This window comes from Macaca thibetana, chromosome 1 (genome assembly GCF_024542745.1).
Source record: "Macaca thibetana thibetana isolate TM-01 chromosome 1, ASM2454274v1, whole genome shotgun sequence".
Classification (NCBI taxonomy): Eukaryota; Metazoa; Chordata; class Mammalia; order Primates; family Cercopithecidae; genus Macaca; species Macaca thibetana.
The window spans coordinates 27,272,116-27,297,828 of record NC_065578.1 but is presented as its reverse complement, the minus strand read 5'-3'; the positions used below and the strand labels follow the sequence as shown (position 1 = coordinate 27,297,828).

Here is a 25,713-nt window from a genome sequence, read left to right as displayed (position 1 = left end):
ATTACACAGACATTTCTCTTCATTGGCTTTATTACCATATAACACAAGCTCACAGCCTCTAATGTTACAAACCTTATACACAAATGGCCAAACAAGAAATTTTCCTTTCCAAAAGCTAATTTATTCCGGTTTCCCCTCTTTATTTTTATTTTTATTTTTGAGACAGAGTTTTGCTCTTCTCACCCAGGCTGGAGTACAATAGTGTCATCTCTGGTCACTGCAACCTTCACCTCCTGGATTCAAGCAATTCTCCAGCCTCAGCCTCCTAAGTAGCTGGGATTACAGGCGCCCGCCACCATGCCCGGCTAAATTTTGTATTTTTCGTAGAGATGGGGTTTCACCATGTTGGCCAGGTTGGTCTCAAACTCCCGACCTCGGGTGATCCACCCACCCCGGCCTCCCAAAGCGCTGGGATTAGAGGTGTGAGCCACCGCGCTTGGCCTGGTTTCCCCTTTTAATAATACAGTGGGATTAGATAGATTCTCCGTGACATCCTGAGCCTTTAATGTAGAAAGGCTGTCATGAAAGTGAAATCACCACATAAGAACAGTGCAAAGAACCAATTAATTCTCACCATCCTCTCCCTGAAGGAAGAATGCCTGCCTGGCAATGGTGAAATGGGGCATTTAAAACATATTTTTTTGGCCGGGCATGGTGGCTCATGCCTGTAATCCCAGCACTTTGGGAGGCCAAGGTGGGTGGATCACAAGGTCAGGAGTTTGAGAATAGCCTGACCCACATGGTGAATCCCCATCTCTACTAAAAATACAAAAATTAGCTGAGCATGGTGGTGGGTGCCTGTAATCCCAGCTACTCAGGAGGCTGAGGCAGAACTGCTTAAACCCGGGAGGCAGAGGTTGCAGTGAGTCAAGATCGTGTCACTGCACTCCAGCCTGGGAAACAGAGCGAGACTCTGTCTCAAAAACAAAATAAAACAAAAACCAAAAAAAAAGCAAACATTTTTTCAAGCAAGTAAGGACAGGCCCCAAATGTGGACAGATCCTCTTAGTCACATGAGCCTCTTGGGGTCTATTTTCTCTAGGTGAACCAGAGGTTTTAGCTGCTCTGCAAAGTTCTTCATGTCATCAGAGACCACATCCTGCCCAGCGGGTGCTACCACACTTAATTCCACGAGATAGGAGAGTGACAAGGCCTCAGTGCTGTCTGTGTTCCCTGGCACCAGGATGCGGAAAATCTTGTACACCATAATCTTCATGATGCCCTTACGGAACAAATGTCCCTTAGCAACAAACTCATGGTCCATGCGGAAGCCCATTTCCATCAAGAAGTCGGTGAGGTTCTCAGATGTGGCAATGTCCACGCAGTTTCGCACCAGGGCGTGGCGATTCTTGTCTCCCATTTCTGGCTGTCCCAGGTAGCGCAGATGCCAGGGTGCTCCTGCCCTGTCCATAGAGCGTCGGGCCCTGAGAACAAATGGGCTGGCTTGCTGGCCCTTAAGAAGGAATACCATCTCATGGTCAAGGAAAGTCTCAGGTTCCATGTTGTCACACAAACCACGAAGGCGGTGGATGAGGCTTTCCAAACTGTGATCTAAAACACTTCCTGAAAACGGAACAAGCACCACTGAGTCCTATCTTTCATTTTAGGTCATGGAGTTAGCATACAATTGAAAAAACTTAATGAAAAACCAAAACAGTTTAGTGAAGCATTTCATAAAACAAAGGGCCAAACATGAGATTTTAGAGAAGTTGCACTACCAAGGTATTGTATAACGTTGTGAGAAAGTTATTTCCCTTTTCAATTTTTTGGAATTTTCTTATTTAACACTACAATGTCTTTAGGCCTCCTCTAATGCTAATCTCCAGCAGGCCTTGGGCTTAGAGCCTTTAATCAGCAACAGGGTCTATCTAGAATGTAATAATACTGTTTTAATTATGTATTTATTTATTTTGGTAGAGATGGGGTCTTACTATGTTGCCCAGGTTGGTCTTGAACTCCTGGCCTTGGTCTCCCAAAGTGTTGGGATTACAGGCACAAGCCACCATGCCCAGCCAATAACACTATTTTGTTGTCATATAGTTTAACAATTGCCTTCTATTTCCAACAAATCAAACTTTTCCATTTATAGAAATATAAAGTTTCACCCCCTTTTTCTGAGACGGAGTCTAGCTGTGTCTCCAGGCTGGAGTGCAGTGCTGCGATCTCAGCTCACTGCAACCCCCGCCTCCTGGGTTCAAGCGATTCTCCTGCCTCAGCCTCCTGAGTAGCTGGACTACAGGTGTGCGCCACCATGCCCAGCTAATTTTTGGATTTTTAGTAGAGACAGGGTTTCACCACATTGGCCAGGATGGTCTTGATCTCTTGACCTCATGATCCGCCCTTCTCAGCCTCTCAAAGTGCTGAGATGACAGGCGTGGAGCCACCGCACCCAGCTAAAGTTTCCTTTTTATCAGGAAAAGTTTTCCTCTTCTATATGTAAGTAGAAGAGAGTGAATTGCTTCATAGAATCTTCATCCTCTTGGCAACATCTGACACAGTTGTTATAGTAGCTTATACCCACTATGAAATCTATTCTTCCCTTGGCCTCTGAGACACAACTTTCTTGGTTCTTCACTTAACTTGCTGAACAGCCCGTTTAAGTCTTCTTTGCTTGGTCTCTCTCAACTTCCCTAAACACTGGAGGACTAGGACTCAATGCTGGTCCTCTTCTGTATCAATACTCTTTTCCTGCCTAGGTGACTTTATTTGGTCCCATGGCTTTAAATATCATTTAGGCCCTGAGGACTCCCACATTTTTATCTCTGGACCACAGAAGAAAACATCCAACTGACTACTCAATTTCCTCACTTGGATGCCTAACAGACATCTTTATCTTAACACGTTCAATATCAAACTGTTGATTTTTTCCTCCAAAATCTTATTCATCCTGCAGTCTTAACCATCACAGTAAATGGCAACTCTCTGCTTCTAGTTGGTTACCCGGGCCAAAAACCGGAAAATCATCTTTCACTTCTTTCTTTCTCCCACACCCTCCATTTAATCCGTATTTTTGAAACAAATGCAGAATGCAATCACTTCTCGCTCCTCTGGTCACTTCAACCTATAGTCCCTTCAAATGAAGTCACCCTCATTTCTTGCCTGGTCTTTGCAAATAGCCTGTTTCTACCTTTGCCTTCTTCCTCTCTTCTCCACACAAAAGCCAAATGATCTATTATATTATTGGGCAGATAATAACACTCCTCTACTCAGAACACTCCAGTGGCTTCCTGTGTCACTCAGAATAAAAGCCAACGTCTAACACTTCTCTACTCAGAACACTCCAGTGGCTTCCTGTGTCACTCAGAATAAAAGCCAACGTCTTTACCATTGTTGACAAAGCCCTACATATTATGGTCTCTGCTACCTGCCAAACAACATCTCCTTCTATTCTTCCCCTTGATCATTATGTTCAGGAGTGACCTTCCTGCCAGACCCCTTCCCCTATTCTCTATGCTTAGGATGTTCTTCCGATCTGCATGTCTACTCTATCACTTTTATCAGGTCTGCTCAAGTGACTTTATCATCAGGGCCTTTTCTGATCACCCTAATAAAATAGTATGTGTCCTACCTATCTCTAGCCACTTTCCTGCTTTATTTTTATGGCATAGATTTGTTGTTGTTGTTGTTGTTGTTGTTTAGATAGGGTCTCGCTCTGTCTCCAGGCTATAGAGCAGTGGCGAGATTATAACTCTTTGCAGCCCCCATCTTGGGGGTTCAAGTGATCCTCCCACCTCAGCCTCCTAAGTAGTTCGGACTACAGGTACATACCACCATGCCCAGCTAAGTTTTCTTTATTTTCAGTAGAGGTGAGTTCTTGCTATGTTGTCCAGACTGATCCTGAATTCCTGAACTCAAGCAATACTGCAGCCTTAGCCTCCCAAACGACTGGAATTACAGTCATAAGCCTGTAATAGCTGGCTTGACATACATTATTTTTTAGTCATCTTTCTCCCTCCATGGCTATGGCTCAAATGTTTGGAACATATTCAGATACTTGTTGACAAAATCTGGCCTGGCGCAGTGGCTCACGCCTGTAATCCCAGCACTTTGGGAGACCAAGGCAGGTGGATCACCTGAGGTCAGGAGTTCAAGACCAGCCTGGCCAACGTGGAGAAACCCCGACTCTACTAAAAATACAAACATTAGCTAGCCATGGTGGTGCACGCCTGTAACCCCGCTACTTAGGAGGCTGAGGCAGGAGAATTGCTTGAACCTGGGAGGTGGAGGCTGCAGTAAGCTGAGATTGCACCACTGTGCTCCATCCTGGGCAACAGAGTGAGAATCCATCTTAAAAAAAAAAAAAAAAATCAGAGAAACAGGACCTAGAAAGATAGCTGCTGAGGGTTTGGCATAGAGGGGAGTGGGAATTAGTGTTTAAGGGGTAAAGAGTTGCAGTTTTATAGGATGATAAACAAGCATTTTAGGCTGGGCGTGGCGGCTCATCCCTGTAATTCTAGCACTTTGGGAGGCCAAGGCAAGTGTATCACTTGAAGGCAAGAGTTCAAGATCAGTTTGGCCAACATAATGAAACTGCAACTCTCTACTAAAAATACAAAAACTAGCCGGGCATGGTGATGCACGCCTGCAATCCCAGCTATTCGGGGGGCTGAAACACAAGAATCCATTGAACCCGGGAAGTGGAGGTTGCATGAGCTGTTATCATGCCACTGCATTGCAGCCTGGGTGACCGATGGAGACTCTGTCTCAAAGAAAAAAACAGTTGTACTAAGTATTTTTTCAAGCTACTCACAATAAACCAAAGTTCTAAAGATCTGTTGTTCAGCAATGTTAATATACTTAACAATACTGAACAGTACACTTAAATATGTTAAGTTTTTTTTTTTTTTGAGACAGAGTCTCGCTCTGTCGCTCAGGCTGGAGTGCAGTGTCGCGATCTCGGCTCACTGCAATCTCTGCCTCCCAGGCTCGCACCATTGTCCTGCCTCAGCCTCCCAAGTAGCTGGGACTACAGGCACCCGCCACCACGCCGGACTAATTTCTTTCTGTATTTTTAGTAGAGACGGGGTTTCACCGTGTTAGCCAGGATGGTCTCAATCTCCTGACCTCGTGATCCACCCGCCTCGGCTTCCCAAAGTGCTCGGATTACACGCGTGAGTCACTGCACCCGGCCAAGATGGCAGATTTAATATGTTTAGTGCATGTAAAACTGTAATTTAAAGTAACAGTTAAAAACATAGTTGGGTGCCAGAAACTGTGCAGGCTGCTTTTGTGTTAAGTCTCTCATCTTAAGGGAAGCTGAACAGAGAAGAGGAAAACAGGTAATCCAAGTTCCCTGGTTCACTTACCCTGCAATAGGTACTCCATCATGTTAATGGTGCCCCCAGTGACAGGCATCATGGTGACTGGAGGTGCCTCCATGGTGTCTAAGTTGAAGACAACACAACTGGACTCAGAGCCCCCAGTCAGGTAAGGCACGGGATATACCTGGAAAAGAGTTCACTTGTTTATACATCAGAGTAGTCGAGAGAGACCAAATCTGTTGTGGCACTGGCCTTCAAATCAAAAGATTCATTCATTTAAAAACATTTCAGTGTCTTACATGGCCAGTTCCAGGAACTGATGATACAGAAATATAAAAAGGAGATCTGGTCATGGAGTTACAGCATTGCCTTCTAGTCTCAAGTTCTGAAACCTCCAAGTTACCTGTGCAATCTTGAGAAAGTCCTGTTTATAACCCCTCACCCTGGGACTCAATGTCTTCCTCATAAAATGAGACCGGCAATTTTTTTTTTTTTTTTGAGACAGAGTTTCACTCTTGTCGCTCAGGCTGGAGTGCAATGGTGCAATCTCTGTTCACTGCAGCCTCCGCCTCCCAGGTTCAAGCGATTCTCCTGCCTCAGCTTCCCGAGTAGCTGGGATTACAGGCACCCACAACCATACCTGGCTAATTTTTTTTTATATTTTTAGTAGAGACAGAGTTTTGTCATGTTGGCCAGGTTGGCCTTGAACTCCTGGCCTCAGATGATCCTCAGGTGAGCCGGCCTCCCAAAGTGCTGGCATTATAGGCGTGAGCCACCACGCCCGGCCAAAGGCCAATGATTTTTAACTCCCAAGGTTATGTGGCTCAAACGAGATAATAAAGAGGCAACAAAATTCAGAAGAACTGAAAAGTGTCTTAAGGGACCTTCATTTTTATAGATGAGGACATTGAGACTCAGAGAGGGACAGGATACACACAGCAACTTGGTAGCAGAGTTGGGACCAAACTAGAATCTAGGCATTCCATCGCTCTGAAAATGCCTTTCCCCCGTACCCTTTTCTTTTTTGGTGACAGGATCTCGCTCTGTAGCCCAGGATGGAGTGCAGTGGGGGAGTTCCTAGTTCACTATAACCTCGAACTCCTGGGCTCAAGCGATCCTCCCACCTCAGCCTCCCGAGTAGCTGGGACTACAGGAGGGAGAGTCACTGCAGCTAGCCTAAAAATGCCTTTTAAAGAGAGCCAAGGCCAGGCGCGGTTTCTCACGCCTGTAATACCAGCACTTTGGGAGGCCGAGGCCGGCGGATCAACCGGAGGTTGGGAGTTCGAGACCAGACTGACCAACATTAAGAAACTCCGTCTCTACTAAAAATACAAAAAATTAGCTAGGCCTGGTGGTGAGCGCCTGCAATCCCAGCTACTCGGGAGGCTGACGCAGCAGAATTGCTTGAACCCGGAAGGCGAGGTTGTGGTGAGCCGAGATCGCGCCATTGCACTCCAGCCTGTGCAACAAGAGCGAAACTCCGTCTCAAAAAAAAAGAGAGAGCCAAGTTATTTTAAAATGATGGTATATAGGTCCTTCTAAGCCAGCATCCACAACACGTGTCCACTTAAACACTAGAAGCACACCTCTTTGAGGCTCTAGTGTCTTCTCGAGAAGTCGGGAATTATATGCACCCGCGCACCTAGGAGCCTTTGAGCGACGATTAGATCCCAGTCCTCCGGTTACCGGAGCCCGGGAAGCCCCCAGACCGGTGCAACCAGCCAACTTCCTGCTCTTCTCACTTCCGGTCGGAAGCCGAAGTCTCGCAAACCTCGAAACTGCCGTTCCCAAACGTATGGGTGCCGAGAAGGCCGAAGAGCGTCATTGGGGACAGACAATCAGAAGCGCATGCGCAAAATGCCGGGCTGCTGTAAGAAAGATGGCGGCCTCCTTTGGAGCTTTCCTCCGGGGGCTACCTGGCGCCTTGACGTCACAGGCCATCCTCTAGGAAAATATTTTTAGGTTTGACAATCTGGAGATGTATTTGTGCAGAAAGTCTCTTGGAACTGATAGGACTTACAGAGATTATAATGGGCTTAAAAAGAAAAAAGAACTGAGGGCGCGGTGGCTCACGCCTGTAACCCCAGCACTTTGGGAGGCCAAGGCAGGTGGATCACTTGAGATCACGAGTTTGAGACCAGCCTGGCCAAGATGGTAAAACCCCGTCTCTATTAAAAATACAAAAATTAGCCGGACATGGTGGCACGCGCCTGTAATCGCAGTTACTAGGGAAGCTGAGGTGGGCGAATCGCTTGAACGTGGGAGGCAGAAGTTGCAGCGAACCGAGATCGCCCACTGCACTGTAGCCTGGGATACAGAGAGAGGCACTGTCTCAAATAAATAAATAAAGAAATAATAAATAAAAATTTAAAAGTCTGGAAAAGGAGTAGGTCCAGATCCAGGAGTACTCTGCAGTGCCAGACTAAAAGAACACATGTGAGCTTTAAAAGAACCCTGGTTGCAACATGGAGAAAAGTTTGGGAAAGGAGAGAGCCTAGAGAAAAATGACCAGGCGGGACATGGTGGCTCAGGCCTGTAATCCCAGCACTTTGGGAGGCCAAGGCGGGCAGATAGCTTGAGCTCAGGAATTAAGACCAGCCTGAACAACATGGTGAAACCCTCTCTCTACAAAAAATATAAAAATTAATTGAACGTAGTGGCTTGTACCTGCAGTCCCAGCTACTTGGGAGGCTGAGGTGGGAGGATTGCTTGAGCCCAGGAGGCAGAGGTTGCGGTGAGCTGAGGTAGTGCCACTGCACTCCAGCCTGTGCAACAAAGGGAGATCCTGTCTGGAAAAAAATTAAAGAAAAAAGACCAGTTAGGCGCTTTAGTACAACTCCGGCTGAGAAACAACTGTCAGAAAAAGATTTTAAAAATGTAAAAGAGGAAATTAGCCGGGCATGGTGGAACACGCCTGTAGTCCCAGCTACTCAGGTGGCTGAGGCACCAAAATCGCTTGAACCCAGGAGGCGGAGGTTGCAGTGAGCCGACATCGTGCCACTGCACTCCAGCCTGGGCAACAGAGCAAGACTCTGTCCTAAAAAAATAAATAAATAAATATAAATATATATATATATATATATATATGTAAAAGAATTCTTTAATGACTAACCAGAGGTAGAGACAGAGAGATGAAGGAGTCACAAATGCCCAGATTTCTACCTTGGGTGGCTATTGCAGCACTTTTTTTCTCTAAGCTAGAAAACACAGAGCAGTGTGGGTGAGACAGGAAAGATGAGTTCATATGTAGACACATTGAGCATCAGGTGTCTATGGGACACCCAAATGGCAAAGTTCAGGGGAAAGAAATGGGCTACAGATAGAGATTTCAAAACCATAGCCTCATAGATGGTAGCTAAAAGCCATGACATTGAATGAGATCATCCTGAAAGAGTGTACTAAATAGGAAAAGAAGATTGACAAGGACTGGGCCTTGCATAGCACTCTGGCAGTTATTAGAATTGCATATGCCCTAGGGTTTAGCATGTGCCTCCTGATTGACCTGGTGATGCACAAGATTGGGCAGAGTGACCAGCTCTCAAGTGCTGTAATGATTAGAGGAGGCTGTGAACTTCTTTGGCCTCTCTTTTCCTATACAGACACTAATTGCAGCATAGAAAGTCCAGTGAATTACAGGTCATTTGAGACCCCATAGGGTTTACCCAGATTTTAGCTGGTATTTTGAAGAAGGGTAAATTTTTTTGAAAAGGTAGGGGAGATAGACAGAAAATGGCTAAACAATATGATAATACCTGAAGGAGGCCTGGGGATTATAGGGATGAGTTTCTCTGATAAGGATATGATGCCTAGAGGTTAGGATGGGACTCATTCCTGTACTTTGCCACTACGCAGCTGTGCAACCTTGGGTAATTCACTTCCCCTCCCTGAGTCTCAGCTTCCTTGTTTTGTAAAATAGAGATAAATAATAGTACTTTCAAAGAAGTTTGCCAAAATCAAATGAGATGGTTATAAAGCGTTTAGCGTAGTGCTTGGCTTATTGTAAGCACTTAATATTTTTGTTTTCTTTTATTTTTATCTAATTTATTTTTTTAGAGACGGGGTCTCACTATGTTGCCCACGCTGGTCTCAAACTCCTGGCCTCAAGCCATCCTCCCATCTTGGCCTCCTAAAATGTTGGGATTACAGGCGTGAGCCATTGTGCCTGGTCTGTAGGCATTAATAAGCAGTAGCTATTAGCTTTTTTTTTTTTTTTTTTTTTTTTTTTTAGATGGAGTCTTGCTCTGTTGCCCAGGCTGGAGTGCAGTGGCGCGATCTTGGCTCACGGCAACCTCCGCCTCCTGGGTTCAAGCTATTCTCCTGCCTCAGCCTCCCAAGTAGCTGGGATTACAGGTGCATGCCACCACACCAGGCTAATTTTTGTATTTGTAGTAGAGATGGGGTTTCACCATGTTGGTCAGGCTGGTCTCAAACTCCTGACCTTGTGATCCACCTGCCTCAGCCTCCCAAAGTGCTGGGATCACAGGCGTGAGCCACAGCATCCGGCCACTATTAGCTGTTATTTTCTTTTATAGCTCTCATTGGAGCAGTCACTTGAGTCATATGCTATCTTTTATGTTTTATTTTTATTTTTTTGAGATGGAGGTTTGCTCTTGTTGCCCATGCTGGAGTGCCATGGTGCGATCTTGACTCACTGAAACCTCTGCCTCCTGGGTTCAAGCGATTCTCCTGCCTCAGCCTCCCGCGTAGCTGGAATTACAGTCATGCACCACCAGGCCCAGCTAATTTTGTATTTTTAGTAGAGATGGAGTTTCTCCATGTTAGTCAGGCAGGTCTCGAACTCCCAACCTCAGGTGTTCCACCCGCCTCGGCCTCCCAAAGTGCTGGGATTACAGGAGTGAGCCACCGTGCCTGGCCTTGTTTTTGTTTTTTGTTTGAGATGGAGTCTCGCTCTGTCACCCAGACTGGAGTGTAGTGGCACAATCTCCACTCACTGCAACCTCCACCTCCTGGGTTCATGCCATTCTCCTGCCTCAGCCTCCTGAGCAGCTGGGACCACAGGCACCTGCCACTACGCCCAGCTAATTTTTTGTATTTTTAGTAGAGACGGGGTATCACCGTGTTAGCCAAGATGGTCTTGATCTCCTGACCTTGTTTTTTTTTTTTTTTTTTTTTTTTTTTTTTTTTGAGACGGAGTCTCGCTGTGTCTCCCAGGCTGGAGTGCAGTGGCCAGATCTTGGCTCACTGCAAGCTCCGCCTCCCGGGTTCACGCCATTCTCCCGCCTCAGCCTCCCAAGTAGCTGAGACTACAGGCGCCCGCCACCACGCCCGGCTAGTTTTTTGTATTTTTAGTAGAGACGGGGTTTCACCATGTTAGCCAGGATAGTCTCGATCTCCTGACCTCGTGATCCACCCGCCTCGGCCTCCCAAAGTGCTGGGATTACAGGCTTGAGCCACCGCGCCCGGCCGATCTCCTGACCTTGTGATCCACCCGCCTCAGCCTCCCAAAGTGCTGGGATTAGAGGCGTAAGCCACCATGTCTGGCGTTTGTTTGTTTTTTTGAGAGATGAGGTCTCACTGTTGCCCAGGGTGGAGGGTAGTGGTGTGACTACGGCTCTCTGCAGCCTCAACCTCCTGGGCTCAAGCGATCCTTCCACCTCAGCCTCCCAAGTAGCTGGGACCACAGGGGCACACCACCATGCCTGGCTAATTTTTTTTTTTTTTTGGTAAAGATCGAGGGTCTCCCTATGTTGTCCAGGCTGGTCTTGAACTCCTGGGCTCAAGCAGTTCTCCCACCTTGGCCTCCCAAAGTGCTGTGATTACAGGTGTGAGACACCATGCCCTGCCCTAGCCACATTCTATGAGTGTATTTTATTTTTTGTTCTGTTTTTAATTCATTTTTTCAAAATTATTTTTTTCGGCTGGGCGCGGTGGCTCAAGCCTGTAATCCCAGCACTTTGGGAGGCTGAGACGGGTGGATCACGAGGTCAGGAGATCGAGACCATCCTGGCTAACACGGTGAAACCCTGTCTCTACTAAAAAATACAAAAAACTAGCCGGGCGAGGTGGCGGGCGCCTGTAGTCCCAGCTACTCGGGAGGCTGAGGCAGGAGAATGGCGTGAACCCAGGAGGCGGAGCTTGCAGTGAGCCGAGATCTGGCCACTGCACTCCAGCCTGGGTGATAGAGCAAGACTCCGTCTCAAAAAAAAAAAAAAAATTATTTTTTTCATTTTTCGGGAGACTCACTGGATCTGTGAATGTATTTTGTGCATGGCTCATCTCCCTGGATAGATTATAAACATCTTGAAGTGAGGAATCATATATCTATATATATATGTAAATTTTTTTTTTTTTTTTTTGAGACGAAGTCTCGCTCTATCGCCCAGGCTGGAATGCAGTGGCCGGATCTCAGTTCACTGCAAGCTCCGCGTCCCGGGTTCACGCCATTCTCCTGCCTCAGCCTCCCGAGTAGCTAGGACTACAGGCGCCCGCCACCTTGCCCAGCTAGCTTTTTGTATTTTTTTTTTTTGTAGAGACGGGGTTTCACCGTGTTAGCCAGGATGGTCTCGATCTCCTGACCTCGTGATCCGCCCGTCTCGGCCTCCCAAAGTGCTGGAATTACAGGCTTGAGCCACCGCGCCCGGCCAATTTTTTTTTTTTTTAAACAGAGTCTCACTCGGTCACCCAGACTGGAGTGCAGTGGCACCATCTTGGCTCACTGCAATCTTTGCCTCCTAGGTTCAAGTGATTCTTGTGCCTCAGCCTCCTAAGTAGCTGGGATGACAGGCGTGAGCCACCACACCCAGCTAATTTTTGTAGTTTTAGTAGAGAAGGGGTTCGCCATGTTGGCCAAGCTGGTCTTGAACCCCGACCTCAGGTGATCTGCCTGCCTCGGCTTCCCAAAGTTCTGGGATTACAGGCGTGAGCCACTGCGCCCAGCCCCAGCTTTTTTTTGTTTGTTTTTCTTTTCTTTTTTTATAGAGACAGGGTCTCACTATATTGACCAGGCTGGTCTCCAACTCCTGGGCTCAAGAAATTCTGCTGCCTAGGCCTCCCAAAGTGCTGGGATTATAGGTGTGAGGCACAACACCAAGTCAATAATTTTTTATATTGAGTACTTGCTGAAATGATAATATTTTGGATATTGGAATTAAATAAAAATATTTTATTACATTTAATTTAACTTGTTTATTTATTTTTATTTCTTTGTTTTGTTTTGAGATGGAGTCTTGCTCTGTCATCCAGGCTGGAGTGCAGTGGTGTGATCTTGGCTCACTGCAACTTCCGCCTCCCAGGTTTAAGCAATTCTCCTTAACTCAGCCTCCCCAATAACTGGAACTACAGGCGCCTGCCACCACGCCCGGCTAATTTTTGTATTTTTTAGTAGAGACAGGGTTTTACCATGTTGGCCAGGCTGGTCTTGAACTCCTGACTTCAGGTGTCCACCCGCTTCAGCCTCCCAAAGTGCTGGGATTACAGGCATAAGCCACCAAGCCCAGCTTATTTTTACAAGGTGCTACTAGAATATTTATTTATTTATATTTTTATGTATTTATTTGGAGACAGAGCCTTTCTCTGTCTCCCAGGTTGGAGTGCAGTGGCATAATCTTGGCTCACTGCAACTTCTGCCTCTCAAACTCAAGCAATTCTCGTGCTTCAGCCTCCTGAGTAACTGGGACTACAGACTCATGCCACCATGCCCGCCTATTTTTTTTTTGTTTTGTTTTGTTTTTTTAAGTAGACCAGGTTTCACCATGTTGGCCAGGCTGGTCTTGAACTCCTGTCCTCAAGTGATCCCCCCGCCTCAGCCTCCCAGATTGCTTGTGTGAGCCACCATGCCTGGCCTAGAATATTTAAAAGTACATATGTGACTCACATACTTCTGTTGGACAGTACTGCTATAGGATCTAGATTTGAAACTGTGGCTTTACAGCCAGACAGATCCATAATTCTGGCCACTGCTTTTGTGAGTCTAGGCAGTTTATTTAACTTCTTAGGCCTTTGGCAGTGCCTGGCATATACTGTATATCGTAGGTACGCAATGAATCAGATTTACTATTAGGAGAATGGTTTAAGAACTGGGGAATGTTTAATTAGAAAAGATTTACGAAGAGTGGAACATGACATCTGTCTTCCAGTATATGAATATATGACAAAGCCAGTGGGGATTGAGGAGAGATGAAGAGGAGAGGGCTAGGGTTAGGGTTAGGGTTAGGGTATATTTAACTCATTTAACTCTCACAACCATGGGGACTTCAGCCCACTTAACAGATGAGGAAATAGGCTCTGAGAAGGTAAGTACGTTGCTGATAAGTGTCAGAGTCAGGATTAAAAGCCAAATCTGTCTGCCTCCAGAGATTTATTTATTTATTTATTTATTTATTGTTTTTTTTTTTTATTTTTTTTTTTTTTGAGACGGAGTCTTGCTCTGTCGCCCAGGCTGGAGTGCAGTGACCAGATCTCGGCTCACTGCAAGCTCCGCCTCCCAGGTTCCCGCCATTCTCCTGCCTCAGCCTCCCCAGTAGCTGGGACTACAGGCGCCCGCCACCTCGCCCGGCTAGTTTTTTGTTTTTTGTTTTTTTTTTTTTTTGAGACGGAGGCTGGCTCTGTCGCCCAGGCTGGAGTACAGTGGCCGGATCTCAGCTCACTGCAAGCTCCGCCTCCCGGGTTCACGCCATTCTCCTGCCTCAGCCTCCCGCGTAGCTGGGACTACAGGCGCCCGCCACCTCGCCCGGCTAATTTTTTGTATTTTTTAGTAGAGACAGGGTTTCACTGGGTTATCCAGGATGGTCTCGATCTCCTGACCTCATGATCCGCCCGTCTCGGCCTCCCGAAGTGCTGGGATTACAGGCTTGAGCCACCGCGCCCGGCCGTTTTTTGTATTTTTTTAGTAGAGACAGGGTTTCACCGTGTTAGCCAGGATGGTCTCGATCTCCTGACCTCGTGATCCACCCGTCTCGGCCTCCCAAAGTGCTGGGATTACAGGCTTGAGCCACCGCGCCCGGCCCAGAGATTTATTGTACTAAGACTTTGCTCTGTGTTACTTTGGATTGCTATAACAAATTACCATAGACTGGACGGCCAAAACAATGAATGACTGCGCACATTTCTGGAGGATGGGAAGTCCAAGATTGAGGTGCTGATAGATATGGTGTCTGGTGAGGGTCGGCTTCATGGATTGCAGATGGCTTTGTTCTCATCACATGGCTGAAAGAAAAATCATCTCTCTTGTTTTTTCCTACAAGGGCACTAATCTCATTCATGAAGACTTCACCCTCATGATGTAATTATCTCCCAAAGGCTCACCATCACATTGGAGGTTAGGATTCTTTTTTTTAAAGGCCCTCCAGGTGTTCACAGTGCCTATGTAGTGCTGGGCAAATTTCTGCTCCTCCCAGGATTCAGCATATGAATTTTGGGGAGACACAAACATTCAATCTATAAAAGCCTCCTGAGAAAAACTGACTGCTTTTGTATAGTTCCAGAGGACAGGACTAGAATTATTGGGTGAAAATTACAGGGATATAGATTTCAGCTTAATATAAGGAACAACTAACTGGTCACAGTGGTGGTGTCCAGTAATGGAAGGGGGGCCCAGATATGAAGTAGACTCCCTTCCAGTGGAAATACTGAAGGAGAGACTGTGGTAGAAAGAATTCTTAGGCCGGGCGCGGTGGCTCAAGCCTGTAATTCCAGCACTTTGGGAGGCCGAGACGGGCGGATCACGAGGTCAGGAGATCGAGACCATCCTGGCTAACACGATGAAACCCCGCCTCTACTAAAAAAATACAAAAAACTAGCCGGGCGAGGTGGCAGGCGCCTGTAGTCCCAGCTACCGGGAGGCGGAGCTTGCAGTGAGCTGAGATCCGGCCACTGCACTCCAGCCTGGGCGGCAGAGCGAGACTCCGTCTCAAAAAAAAAAAAAGAATTCTTGACCGGACATGGTAGCTCACACCTGTAATCCCAGTACTTTGGGAGGCTTAGGTGGGCAGGTCACCTGAGGTCAGGAGTTCAAGACCAGCCTGGGCAACATGGTGAAACCCCATCTCTACTAAAAACACAAAAATTAGCTGGGCATGGTAGCACAGACATGTAATGCCAGCTACTCGGGAGGCTGAGGCAGGAGAATCGCTTAAACCTGGGAGGCGGAGGTTGCAGTGAGCCAAGATGGCGTCACTGCACTCTAGCCTGGGCAACAGAGCGAGACTCTATCTCAAAAAAAAGAAAAGAAAGAATTCTTGCTCTGAGTGGGAGAGATTGAATTATCGTATTTCCTTGATTCCTAGACACTATCCACTCTAAGTCATAGTATTGATTCAATAACAGAGTTTCAGGCAATTGATAAACACTCTCTATATATGTATATATCTGTTATAAATTGAAGCCCGATAAACCCAGACACAAAATGCATGTTAGAGTTGAGAAAATGCAGTAGTCGAACTTTATGATTTCATAGATACTTAGCCTTAGTAATTCTTTGCCTTTGGATTTTTTTCCTGTTATGAGAACTACAGCATCATTATTAATAGTAATGACCATCAGCAAACACCCAATGACAAATAAGAAATGACACTACTCCTGTTCTTAAGGAGTTTAGTTTGCTGAGAAACAGGTAAAACATCTCATGTAATTTTGTGCCTAGTGTTCTTCATTGGGTGCTGACTCAAGAAATTCACCTCCCCATGCCGCTGGCTGAATGACAGGCAGCATTAGCCATTTAATTCTCTTAATCTCAAGGCGGGGCCCTGAGAAAGTCTGTTGCAGAAGGGTAATTGGCCTATTTACTTGCTCCCTTCCTCTTAGCCCAGCCAACCCAACTCTAGCCTCTGGTTGACCAGGTGTTGAGGTGCCTTGAGGAGATAGGCTATAATAGTTAATGTATTACATGTATCCATAAAAGATTAAAGATTAGCTCTGTTTTAGCTGAACTGTAACTGTCTGTTTGGGTTTCTCCCCTCCCAGGCTGTCTGGGGAAATCAGTGTTGGTTTTAGTCTAAAGATAATTAACCCACTGGGTCTCAAATTTCCTGGACAGCTCCCCTTGAGTGAGTGATTACTGGGTGCAGGCTCTGGGGTAAGCACTTTCTGTGAATTTGGTTTTTTTTTTTTTTTGAGATGAAGTCTCACTCTGTCACCCAGACGGAAGTGCAGTGGCATGATCTCCACTCACTGCAACCTCCACCTCCCAGGTTCAAGCGATTCTCCTGCCTCAGCTTCCCAAATAGCTGGGATTACGAGTGTGCACCACCTCGCTTGCCTAATTTTTGTATTTTTAGTAGAGACGAGGTTTCACCACATTGGCCAGGCTGGTCTCCACCTCCTGACCTCAGGTGATCCACCCACCTCAGCCTCCCAAAGTGCTGGGATTACAGGTGTGAGCCACCATGCTCAGCTGAATCTGTATAATTCATTTCCTCCTCATACTAGCTCTCAGAAGCAGGTGGTATTGTCTCCATCTCCTAGCTGCCAGAATTGCAAGTCTGCTATATAATCTATTTGGAAGTAAAACGGTTTGTTTCTGGTCCTCTAATATCTCATCACAATTACCCGCTTCCTTGGGTCGAATGGTTTTACACCATTATTTATACCATCAACTTAAATGTTTTCTGGAGGAGACTCTTTGTACAACCCAGAGGAGATGAGGAAGCCCAAAAAGACTTCATGGAGAAGCAGAAGGGCAGAGGTTAACACACTAGTGCTTAGGACTTAATATGGGTCCTGGACAAGATTGGTCCTGGACACGGTGGATCATACCTGTAATTCCAGCATTTTGGGCGACCGAAGCACGTGGATCACTTGAGCCCAGTAGTTCGAGACCAGCCTAGGCAACATAGGGAAACCCCATCTCTACAAAAAATTTAAAAATTATCCAGACATGGTAGCCTGTGCCTGTAATTCCAGCTACTCAGGAGGTGGGAGGTGGGAGTATTGTTTGAGCCCAGGAGGTCAAGGCTATGGTGAGCTGAGATGCTGCCACTGCACTCCAGCCTGGGTGACAGAGCCAAACTGTCTCAAAAAAAAAAAAAAAAAAAAAAAAAGGAGAGAGAAAGAGAGAGAATTAGTGAAAAGAACATTGTAAGGAGAGTTGGCATATTCTCCGTATGGGCATAGCAAGCGCGTTGTGGCACACAATACAGTCAGCACTTACTATGTGCCTGCGGTAGGCAAGGCACCATGCTGGACTTTGATATAAAGAATAAGTGGGACAACCTAAACCCCGACCCTGACAGAGTCCACATTCTAGTGATAAAATATTAAATAATATTAATATTAAAATGGTTACAAAAGAAATAAGATGGAAAATATTTATGATATAATATTAACTAATATATTAAGCCAGTTACAAATGTACAGTGTGATTTTAATTATATACAGTCCTTAAAACATGTTTACACAGGGGAAGAAAACATAGCACTCTAATATTAACAATAATTGCCTTTGTTTAACTTTGTTTAGTGGGACCAGAGATTATTTTATCTCCACTTGTCTCTGGTTTCCTTTTTTTTTTTTTTTTGAGACGGAGTTTCGCTCTGTCACCCAGGCTAGAAAGCAGTGGCGCAATCTCAGCCTCATGTAACCTCCACCTCCTGGGTTCAAGCAATTCTCCTGCGTCTTTTTTTTTTTTTTCGAGACAAGCTCTCACTCTGTCACCCAGGCTGGAGTGCAGTGGCAAGATCATAGCTCACTGCAGCATCAACCTCCCGGGCTCGAGCAATCCTCCCGCCTCGAGCAATCCTCCCGCCTCAATCTACCAAGTAACTGGGAGTGAGCCACGACACCCAGCCTGTTTTCCAAATTTTTGATGAGTGTGGGTTACTTAAAAAGAAAAGAAAATAACTTTTTTTTCTTTTAAAGGAAAAAAAAAAAAAAATGGCCGGGTGCAGTAGCTCATGTCTGTAATCCCAGCACATTAGGAGGCCAAGGCAGGCAGATCACCTGAGGTCAGGAGTTCAAGACAAGCCTGACCAACATGGAGAAACCCTGTCTCTACTAAAAATACAAAATTATCAGGGCGTGGTGGTGCATGCCTGTAATCCCAGATACTCGGGAGGCTGAGGTGAGAGAATCGCTTGAACCTGGGAGGTAGAGGTTGCGGTGAGCCGAGATCGTGCCATTGCATTCCTACTTGGGCAATGAGAGAGAAACTCTCTCAAAACAAAAACAAAAACAAAAACAAAAACAAAAAAAAAATAGCCCTGCGCAGTGGATCACGGCTGTAATCCCAGCATTCTGGGAGGCCGAGGCGGGTGGATCACAAGGTCAGGAGTTCAAGACCAGCCTGACCAATATGGTGAAACCCTGTCTCTACTAAAAATACAAAAATTAGCTGGGTGTGGTGGCCCATGCCTGTAGTCCCAGCTGCTTGGGAGGCGGAGGCAGGAGAATCGCTTGAACCTGGGAGGCAGAGGTTGCAGTGAGCCAAGATCGCACCATTGCACTCCAGCCTGGGTGACAGAGGGAGACTCCATCTCAAAAAAAAAAAAAAAAAAACTTGAAACAAACAAAAGGTCCACATACAAGTGGATAAACAAATTGTGATTTATTTCTACAATGGAATACTCAGCAATAAAAAAAAAAAACTACTGATGTACATAAGAAGATAGATTAATCTAAACTGAGTGTGGTGGCATGCAACCATAGTCCCAGATATTCTGGAGGCTGAGGCAGGAGGATCCCTTGAGCCCAGGAGTTTGAGGCTGCAGTGCGCTATGATTGTGCCACTGTGCTCCAGCCTGGGTGATGGAGCAAGACCCTTCCTCTAAAATAATAATAACCATATTCTAAGTGAAAGAAGTCAGACACAAAAGAGTATGTAATTCGTGATTCCATCTATGTGATATTCTAGAAGAGACAAAACTAATCTACAGTGAGAGAAATAAAATCGTGCTTGTCTAGGGTGGGAAGTAGAGAGGACTCATTGCAAGGGAACATAAGGGAACTTTCTGGAAAAATGGAAATATTTATATTTTGATTGTGATGTCAGGTGCTCAAGTGTGTATATTTGTCAACACTCATCAAGATGTACATTTCAATGGATACATTTTATTTTATTTTATTTTATTTATTTTGAGATGGAGTTTTGCTCTTGTCACCCAGGCTGGAGTGCAACGGCATGAACTCGGTGCACTGCAACCTCCACTTCCTGGGTTCAAGCGATTCTCCTGCCTCAGCTTCCCAAGTGGCTGGGATTATAGGTACACACCACCATGCACAGCTAATTTTTGTATTTTTGGTAGAGATAGAGTTTTGCCATTTTGCCCAGGCTGGTCTTGAACTCCTGACCTCAGGTGATCTGCCTGCTTCGGCCTCCCAAAGTGCTGGGATTACAGGTGTGAGCCACTGCTCCCGGCCTACCTGGATGCATTTTAATTATATGTAAATGTATCTCAATGAAATTGATTAAAATAATGAAAAACATTTATAGTTTTTTTCTGGTTACAAGAGCATTATGTGCTCATTGTAAGAAATTCTAGGCCGGGCGCGGTGGCTCAAGCCTGTAATCCCAGCACTTTGGGAGGCCGAGACGGAGGGATCACGAGGTCAGGAGATCGAGACCATCCTGGCTAACACGGTGAAACCCCGTCTCTACTAAAAAAAATACAAAAAACTAGCCGGGCGAGGTGGCGGGCGCCTGTAGTCCCAGCTACTCGGGAGGCTGAGGCAGGAGAATGGCGTAAACCCGGGAGGCGGAGCTTGCAGTGAGCTGAGATCCGGTCACTGCACTCCAGCCTGGGTGACAGAGCGAGACTCTGTCTCAAAAAAAAAAAAAAAGAAAGAAATTCTAATATATTTTATTTTATTAATTATTTTGAAATGGGATCTCACTCTGTCACCCAGGCTGGAGTGCATTGGGCACTGCAACCTCCAGTTTCCGTGCTCAGGTGATCCTGCCACTGAAGACTCCCGAGTAGCTGTGAATAGCTGGGCTAGGTGGCTCACACGCCTGTGATCCCAGCGCTTTGGAAGGCCGAGGTGGGTAGATCACCTGAGGTCGGGTGTTCGAGATCAGCCTGGCCAACACGGTGAAACCCTGTCTCTACTAAAAGTACAAAAATCAGCTGGGCATGGGCATGGCAGCGCACGCCTGTAATCCCAGCTACTCGGGAAGTTGAGGCAGGAGAATCGTTCAAACCTGGGAGGCGGAGGTTGCAGTGAGCCGAGATCATGCCACTACACTCCAGCCTGGGTGACAGAGTGAGAATCCATCTAAAAAAAACCCCAAAAAACAAAAAACACAACCAAACACCAAGTAGCTGGGAACAAAGGCACCCACCACCATGACTGGCTAATTTTTTGTATTTTTGGTAGAGATGGGGTTTCACCATGTTGCCCAGGCTGGTCTCGAACTCCCAAGCTCGAGTGATCCTCTCCCCTTGGCCTCCCAAAGTGTTGGGATTACAGGCATAAGCCACCATGGCAGGTCTAGAAATTATACTATTTTAGAAGAAAACTCTAAAATGTACAGAAAAGAAAAATACTTTTGCCATTTTGAGAAATTAGAAAGTCACTACAATTCTAAGCACAGGGTTTGGTACACAGTAAATATTAGTAAATAAACTAACAGAGTAAGAGAGATAATTAATCCCATTAGGAAGCAGAGAAGAATGAATAGACTGGAGTGCCCAGAAATCCCAGGTTTCTACAGAAATCTAGAAGTCCTGCTAGAGGATAAGACTGTCAGCTGTGGCAGATAGGTGTGTGAGTTCGACAGGTGGGAGAAAAGTGAGAATGGAGGTTAGACAGGTGAGCTGATAAGGAATCAGTGTTTGAATGGCTTTTCTACAAACTCTTTAGGATTTTCTTCTCTCATTTCCTTGGGGGAAAGAGTGAGAATGTGAGGCCAGCATGGCGGCTCATGTACTTTGGGACACCGAGTCGGAAGGATTGCTTGAGCTCAGGGGACATTTTTTTTTTTTTTTTTTTTTTGAGTCTGTCATCCAGACTAGAGTGCAGTGGTGCGATCCCAGCTCAATGCAACCTCTGCCTCCCGGGTTCAAGTGATTCTCCTGCCTCAGCCTCCCCAGTAGCTGGGACTACAGGTACATGCCACCATGCCTGGCTAATTTTTGTATTTTTAGTAGAGATGGGGGTATTGCCATGTTGGCCAGGCTAGTCTTGAACTCCCGACCTCAGGTGATCCACCCGCCTCGACCTCCCAAAGTGCTGGGATTACAGGCATGAGCCACAATGCCTGGCCGAGCTCAGGAGTTTGAGACCAGCGTGGGCAATATAACAAGAACTCATTTCTACTAAAAATTAATAAAAATTAGCCAGGTGTGATGGCACATGCCTATAGTCTTAGCTACTTAGGAGGCTGAGGCAGGAGAATCTCTTGAGCCTGAGAGATAGAGGCTGCAGTGAGCTTGATCACACCACTGCACTCCAGCCTGGGCAATAGAGCAAGACTCTGTCTCAAAGCAAACAAACAAACAAAAGAGAGTGAGAATGTGTCAGGACAAAAATGTCAAAAATCATAATGGCAAAGGAAAGCTAAGAGTATGGATGGGCATGGTGGCTCATCCCTATAATCCCAGCACTTTGGAAGGATGAGACAGGTGGATCACTTGAACCCAGGAGTTCAAGACCAGTCTGGGCAACATGCCAAAACCTCGTCTCTACAAAAAATACAAAAATCAGCCGAACATGGTAGTGTATACCTGTGGTCCCAGCTACTTGGGAGGTTGAGACAGCAGGATTGCTTGAACCCGACAGGTCAAGGCTGCAGTGAACTGTGATGGTGCCACTGCATTCCATCCTGAGCAACACAGCGAGACCCCGTCTCAAAAAATAAAATAGGCCAGGTGCGGTAGCTCACACCTGTAATCCCAGCACTTTGGGAGGCCCAGGTGGGTGGATCACCTGAGGTCAGGAGTTTGTGACCAGCCTGGCCAACATGGTGAAACCCTGTCACTACTGAAAATACAAAAAAATAGCCGAGCGTGGTGGTGGGTGCCTGTAATCTCAGCTACTCGGGAGGCTGAGGCAGGAGAGTTGCTTGAACCTGGGAGGTAGAGATTACAGTGAGCCAAGATCACACCATTGCACTCCAGCCTGAGCAACAAGAATGAAACTCCGTCTCATAAAACAAAACAGAACGAAACAAAAAATATTAGCCAGGCGTGGTGGCAGGTGCCTGTAATCTCAGCTACTTGGGAGGCCGAGGAAGGAGAACTGCTGGAACCCAGGAGGCGGAGCTTGCAGTGAGCCGAGATTGTGCCACTGCACTCCAGCCCAAGCGACAACAGCAAGACTCCATCTCAAACAAAAAATAATAAAATAAAATAAAATAATAAAAAGAGAAAATCTAAGAATAAATAAAGGGGGAAGGCCTGGCGCAGTGGCTCATGCCTGTAATCCCAACACTTTGGGAGGCTGAGGCGGGCAGATCACTTGAGGTCAGGCATTCAAGAGTAGCCTGGCAAACATGGCAAAACTCTGTCTCTACTAAAAATACAAAAAATTTGCCAGCATTGTGGTGGACACCTGTAATCCCAGCTACTTGGGAGGCTGAGGCAGGAGAATTGCTTGACCCAGGAGGCGGAGGTTGCAGTGAGTCGAGATTACGCCATTGCACTCTAGCCTGGGCAACAGAAGGAGACTCCGTTAAAAAAAAAAGGGGGGGAGGGGAAGTGGGCTTAGTTGCTTGGCAATGACCAAGCCAACCACAGAGCTAATTGTCAACATTGTTGTCCTTCCTGCTTGGCCGGAGTATTATTGACTAATTCCACCTGCTTGTCCTCAGCGCATAGAATTATATCAGTCAGCAATTATGTGCCAAGAACCCATAGAAAGGCCCACATTGGCATTATTTGTGGATGCAAAAACAGTTGAAGACTCAAGTCCCAGCTCCCATTATAATGGGAAAAAGCGAGCCAGTAACATTGGGTCACCAGGTGCTTTTCATTCATCATTTCAGTGCATTCTCCTACCATCAGGGCTAGGAGAGAAGCAGTATGGCGAAGGGCAAAGAGGCAGACATGCCCAGGCTGAGATGGCAGCTCTACTTCCTATAAATCGGGTGGCCTCAAGCAGTGACATCCTCTCCTATGTCATTATAAGATAAAGAGGAAATGTAGATGACGCACCTAGCACAGTGGTGAGTACTGTGACGGGGTTGCTGGTACTATGGTCATCCCAATTTTACAGATGTGGACATGGCTCAATGGAAGTCACAATAAAGTTGTCATGTGCAAGAGCTGCAGCTTGCTAGGAAATCTCCGAGGTAAAAGAACTTCTTATCACTGCTGTCTGCTGTTCCCCCAGAGGAAGTTCAAGAGGGGGCTGTACAGGAAACAAAGACCACGCTCAAGGTGTGAATGAGGGAAAGGCCTTTCTGCATAAAATCATAGGACCATAGACTTAAAGGTGAAAGAGGCCTCCAGCCTCGTTAGTCCCGCTTCCGATCTCCCACCCCACAGAACGGATGGGGAAATCAAGACCCCTAGAGTGGAAGGGAATTGCCTAAATGACTCAACAGGGAATAGCAAGCCCTGAGCCATAGACAGACTTTTCTCTTGAACATTTCCTTCTGAACCCACGTTCTTTAGTCATACAGACTTAGGGTTGATTCCTGACCCTGTGCTAACCAGCTGTGTGACTTTGGTGAGTGATGTAACATCTCTGATCTTCAGTACCTGCATTTGTAAAATGAAATAATAGCATCTATCTCACTGATTTGCTATAAAGATTAAATTATACAGGGCATGTAGGGTGCACAGTAATTTAAATATGTATGTAGTTCCCATTTTACAGATGAGGAACTGGAGCTTGTTGAAACTTCCCTTGGCTCAGGATGGTACCTCAGGTTAGAGAGCCTACAAGAAGAGAAAGAAAACCTGGGTGAGAACTGGATGGGTACAGGTAACCCAGGCTCTCCTTGCACCTATCACTGGGAACCACCTTTCTGTCCAGGAGCTCAGGATGACCGAGGCCGCCCAGTGACCTTTCCTGCCTCTCCTGCCTCAATGCACAAACAGGTTGGTTGTGAAACAAGCCCGGGTGGTGACTCAGCCTGGAGGCCTGCTCTACTAGTCAGCGCGGGCAGACTGGAGCTGTTTGGTTGAGCCTGGAGAGGACACCATGTCTAACAAACACATTGGTTGTCAAAGCTCTGACGGGGGTGCCAAGCACAGACTGTGAACTCTGGTCCTTGAGGCGTCACAGATGACTGAACTGGGGTACCTAAGTTGCATACAACATCTCCTGGTCGTTGTTCTGGTTTAACAACCTTCCAGGGCCAATGTCAGGAAGAGGGGAATGTTTTGGAGGCTGGAGAGGTCCTATTTCTCAAGAGGCATCTTGGCACGGTGACCAGGACCTGGGCTTTTGGCATCCACATCATGCAGAGCTGAGTTCACATCCTGGCTCTGGCTGCTCACTGGCTATAAGACTTTGGGCAACCCTTTCAAGTTTGAACTTCCTTATTCTATACAATGCTCACCTTTTTATTTTTATTTTATTTATTTTTTTCAGACAGGCTCTTGCTCTGGTGCTCAGGTTGGAATGCAGTGGTGCTATCTTGGCCCACTGTAGCCTCAACCTCTCAGGCACAAGTGATCATCCTGCCTCAGCCCACCCCCTGAGTAGCTGGGACCACAGGCATGTGCCACCACATCTGGCTAATTGTTTAATTGAGATGGGATCTCCCTATGTTGCCTACGCTGGTCTCAAACTTTTGGACTCAAGTGATCCTCCCACCTCAGCCTTCTAAAGTGCTGGTGTGAGCCACTGTGTCCAGTCAAAATTATCTTTTAGAGATAAAAGATGTAAAATTCGTGAAACATAGAAACTCTTCATAAACTGTTATTAGATTCCTGAGCCCAAATCTGCCCCTTCCTTCACTCTAAATGGAAATTGCCCCTCCTGGCCGGGCGCAGTGGCTCATGCCTGCAATCCCAGCTTTATGGGAGTCTGAGGCAGGTGGATCACCCGAGGTTAAGAGTTCAAGACCAGTCTGGTGAACATAGTGAAACCCTGTCTCTACTAAAAAAATACCAAAAATTAGCCGGGCATAGTGGCGAGTGCCTGTATTCCCAGCTACTCGGGAGGCTGAGACAGGAGAATCGCTTGAACCTAGGAGGTGGAGGTTGCAATAAGCTAAGACCATGCCATTGCACTCCAGCCTGGGCAACAAGAGTGAAACTCTGTCTCAAAAAAAAAAAAAAAAAAAAGAAAGAAAGAGAGAAATTGCCCCTCCTGCTCTCCTGCTATTGTAGAGTACTTTCTCATTCACCCAGAGGTAGTAAAAAAACCACCATTCCCAATGGTCTTGAGGTCTAATAACAACAACAACGAAAAGCAACCAGCACTGCACTTATATAGCAATCTAGAACTCATTATTCAGTATGAGTTGTTTTTTTTGTTTTGTTTTAATTGGCTAGGTATCGAGGCATGTGCCTGTAGTTGCAGCTGCTGAGGAAGGGGAGGCAGAGGCAGGAGGGTTGAGCCCTGGAGTTGGAGGCTGTGCTAAACTTTGATGGCATCACTGTACTCC

General features: G+C 46.3%; 2 protein-coding genes across 3 annotated transcripts in view; one reads left to right on the top strand and one right to left on the bottom strand.

Annotated features, from left to right (window-relative positions):
- The window catches only part of LOC126958026 (dnaJ homolog subfamily C member 8), a 614,804-nt gene that overhangs the window by 470,719 nt on the left and 118,372 nt on the right, over positions 1 to 25,713 (top strand). The gene's annotated exons all lie outside the window — the stretch shown is intronic.
- Positions 13 to 7,058, bottom strand: MED18 (mediator complex subunit 18). Of its 2 annotated transcripts, none has more exons than XM_050796378.1 (3): positions 6,848 to 7,058; positions 5,307 to 5,445; positions 13 to 1,563 (listed from the first exon to the last, which is right to left on the bottom strand). In XM_050796378.1, the coding sequence occupies exons 2-3, from the start codon at positions 5,377 to 5,379 to the stop codon at positions 1,010 to 1,012; spliced, it is 627 nt and encodes a 208-aa protein (XP_050652335.1). In that variant the 5' UTR covers positions 5,380 to 5,445; positions 6,848 to 7,058; the 3' UTR covers positions 13 to 1,009. The 2 variants fall into 2 exon arrangements, with proteins under 2 accessions (XP_050652335.1, XP_050652338.1); XM_050796381.1 differs by having other exon boundaries at positions 6,904 to 7,026.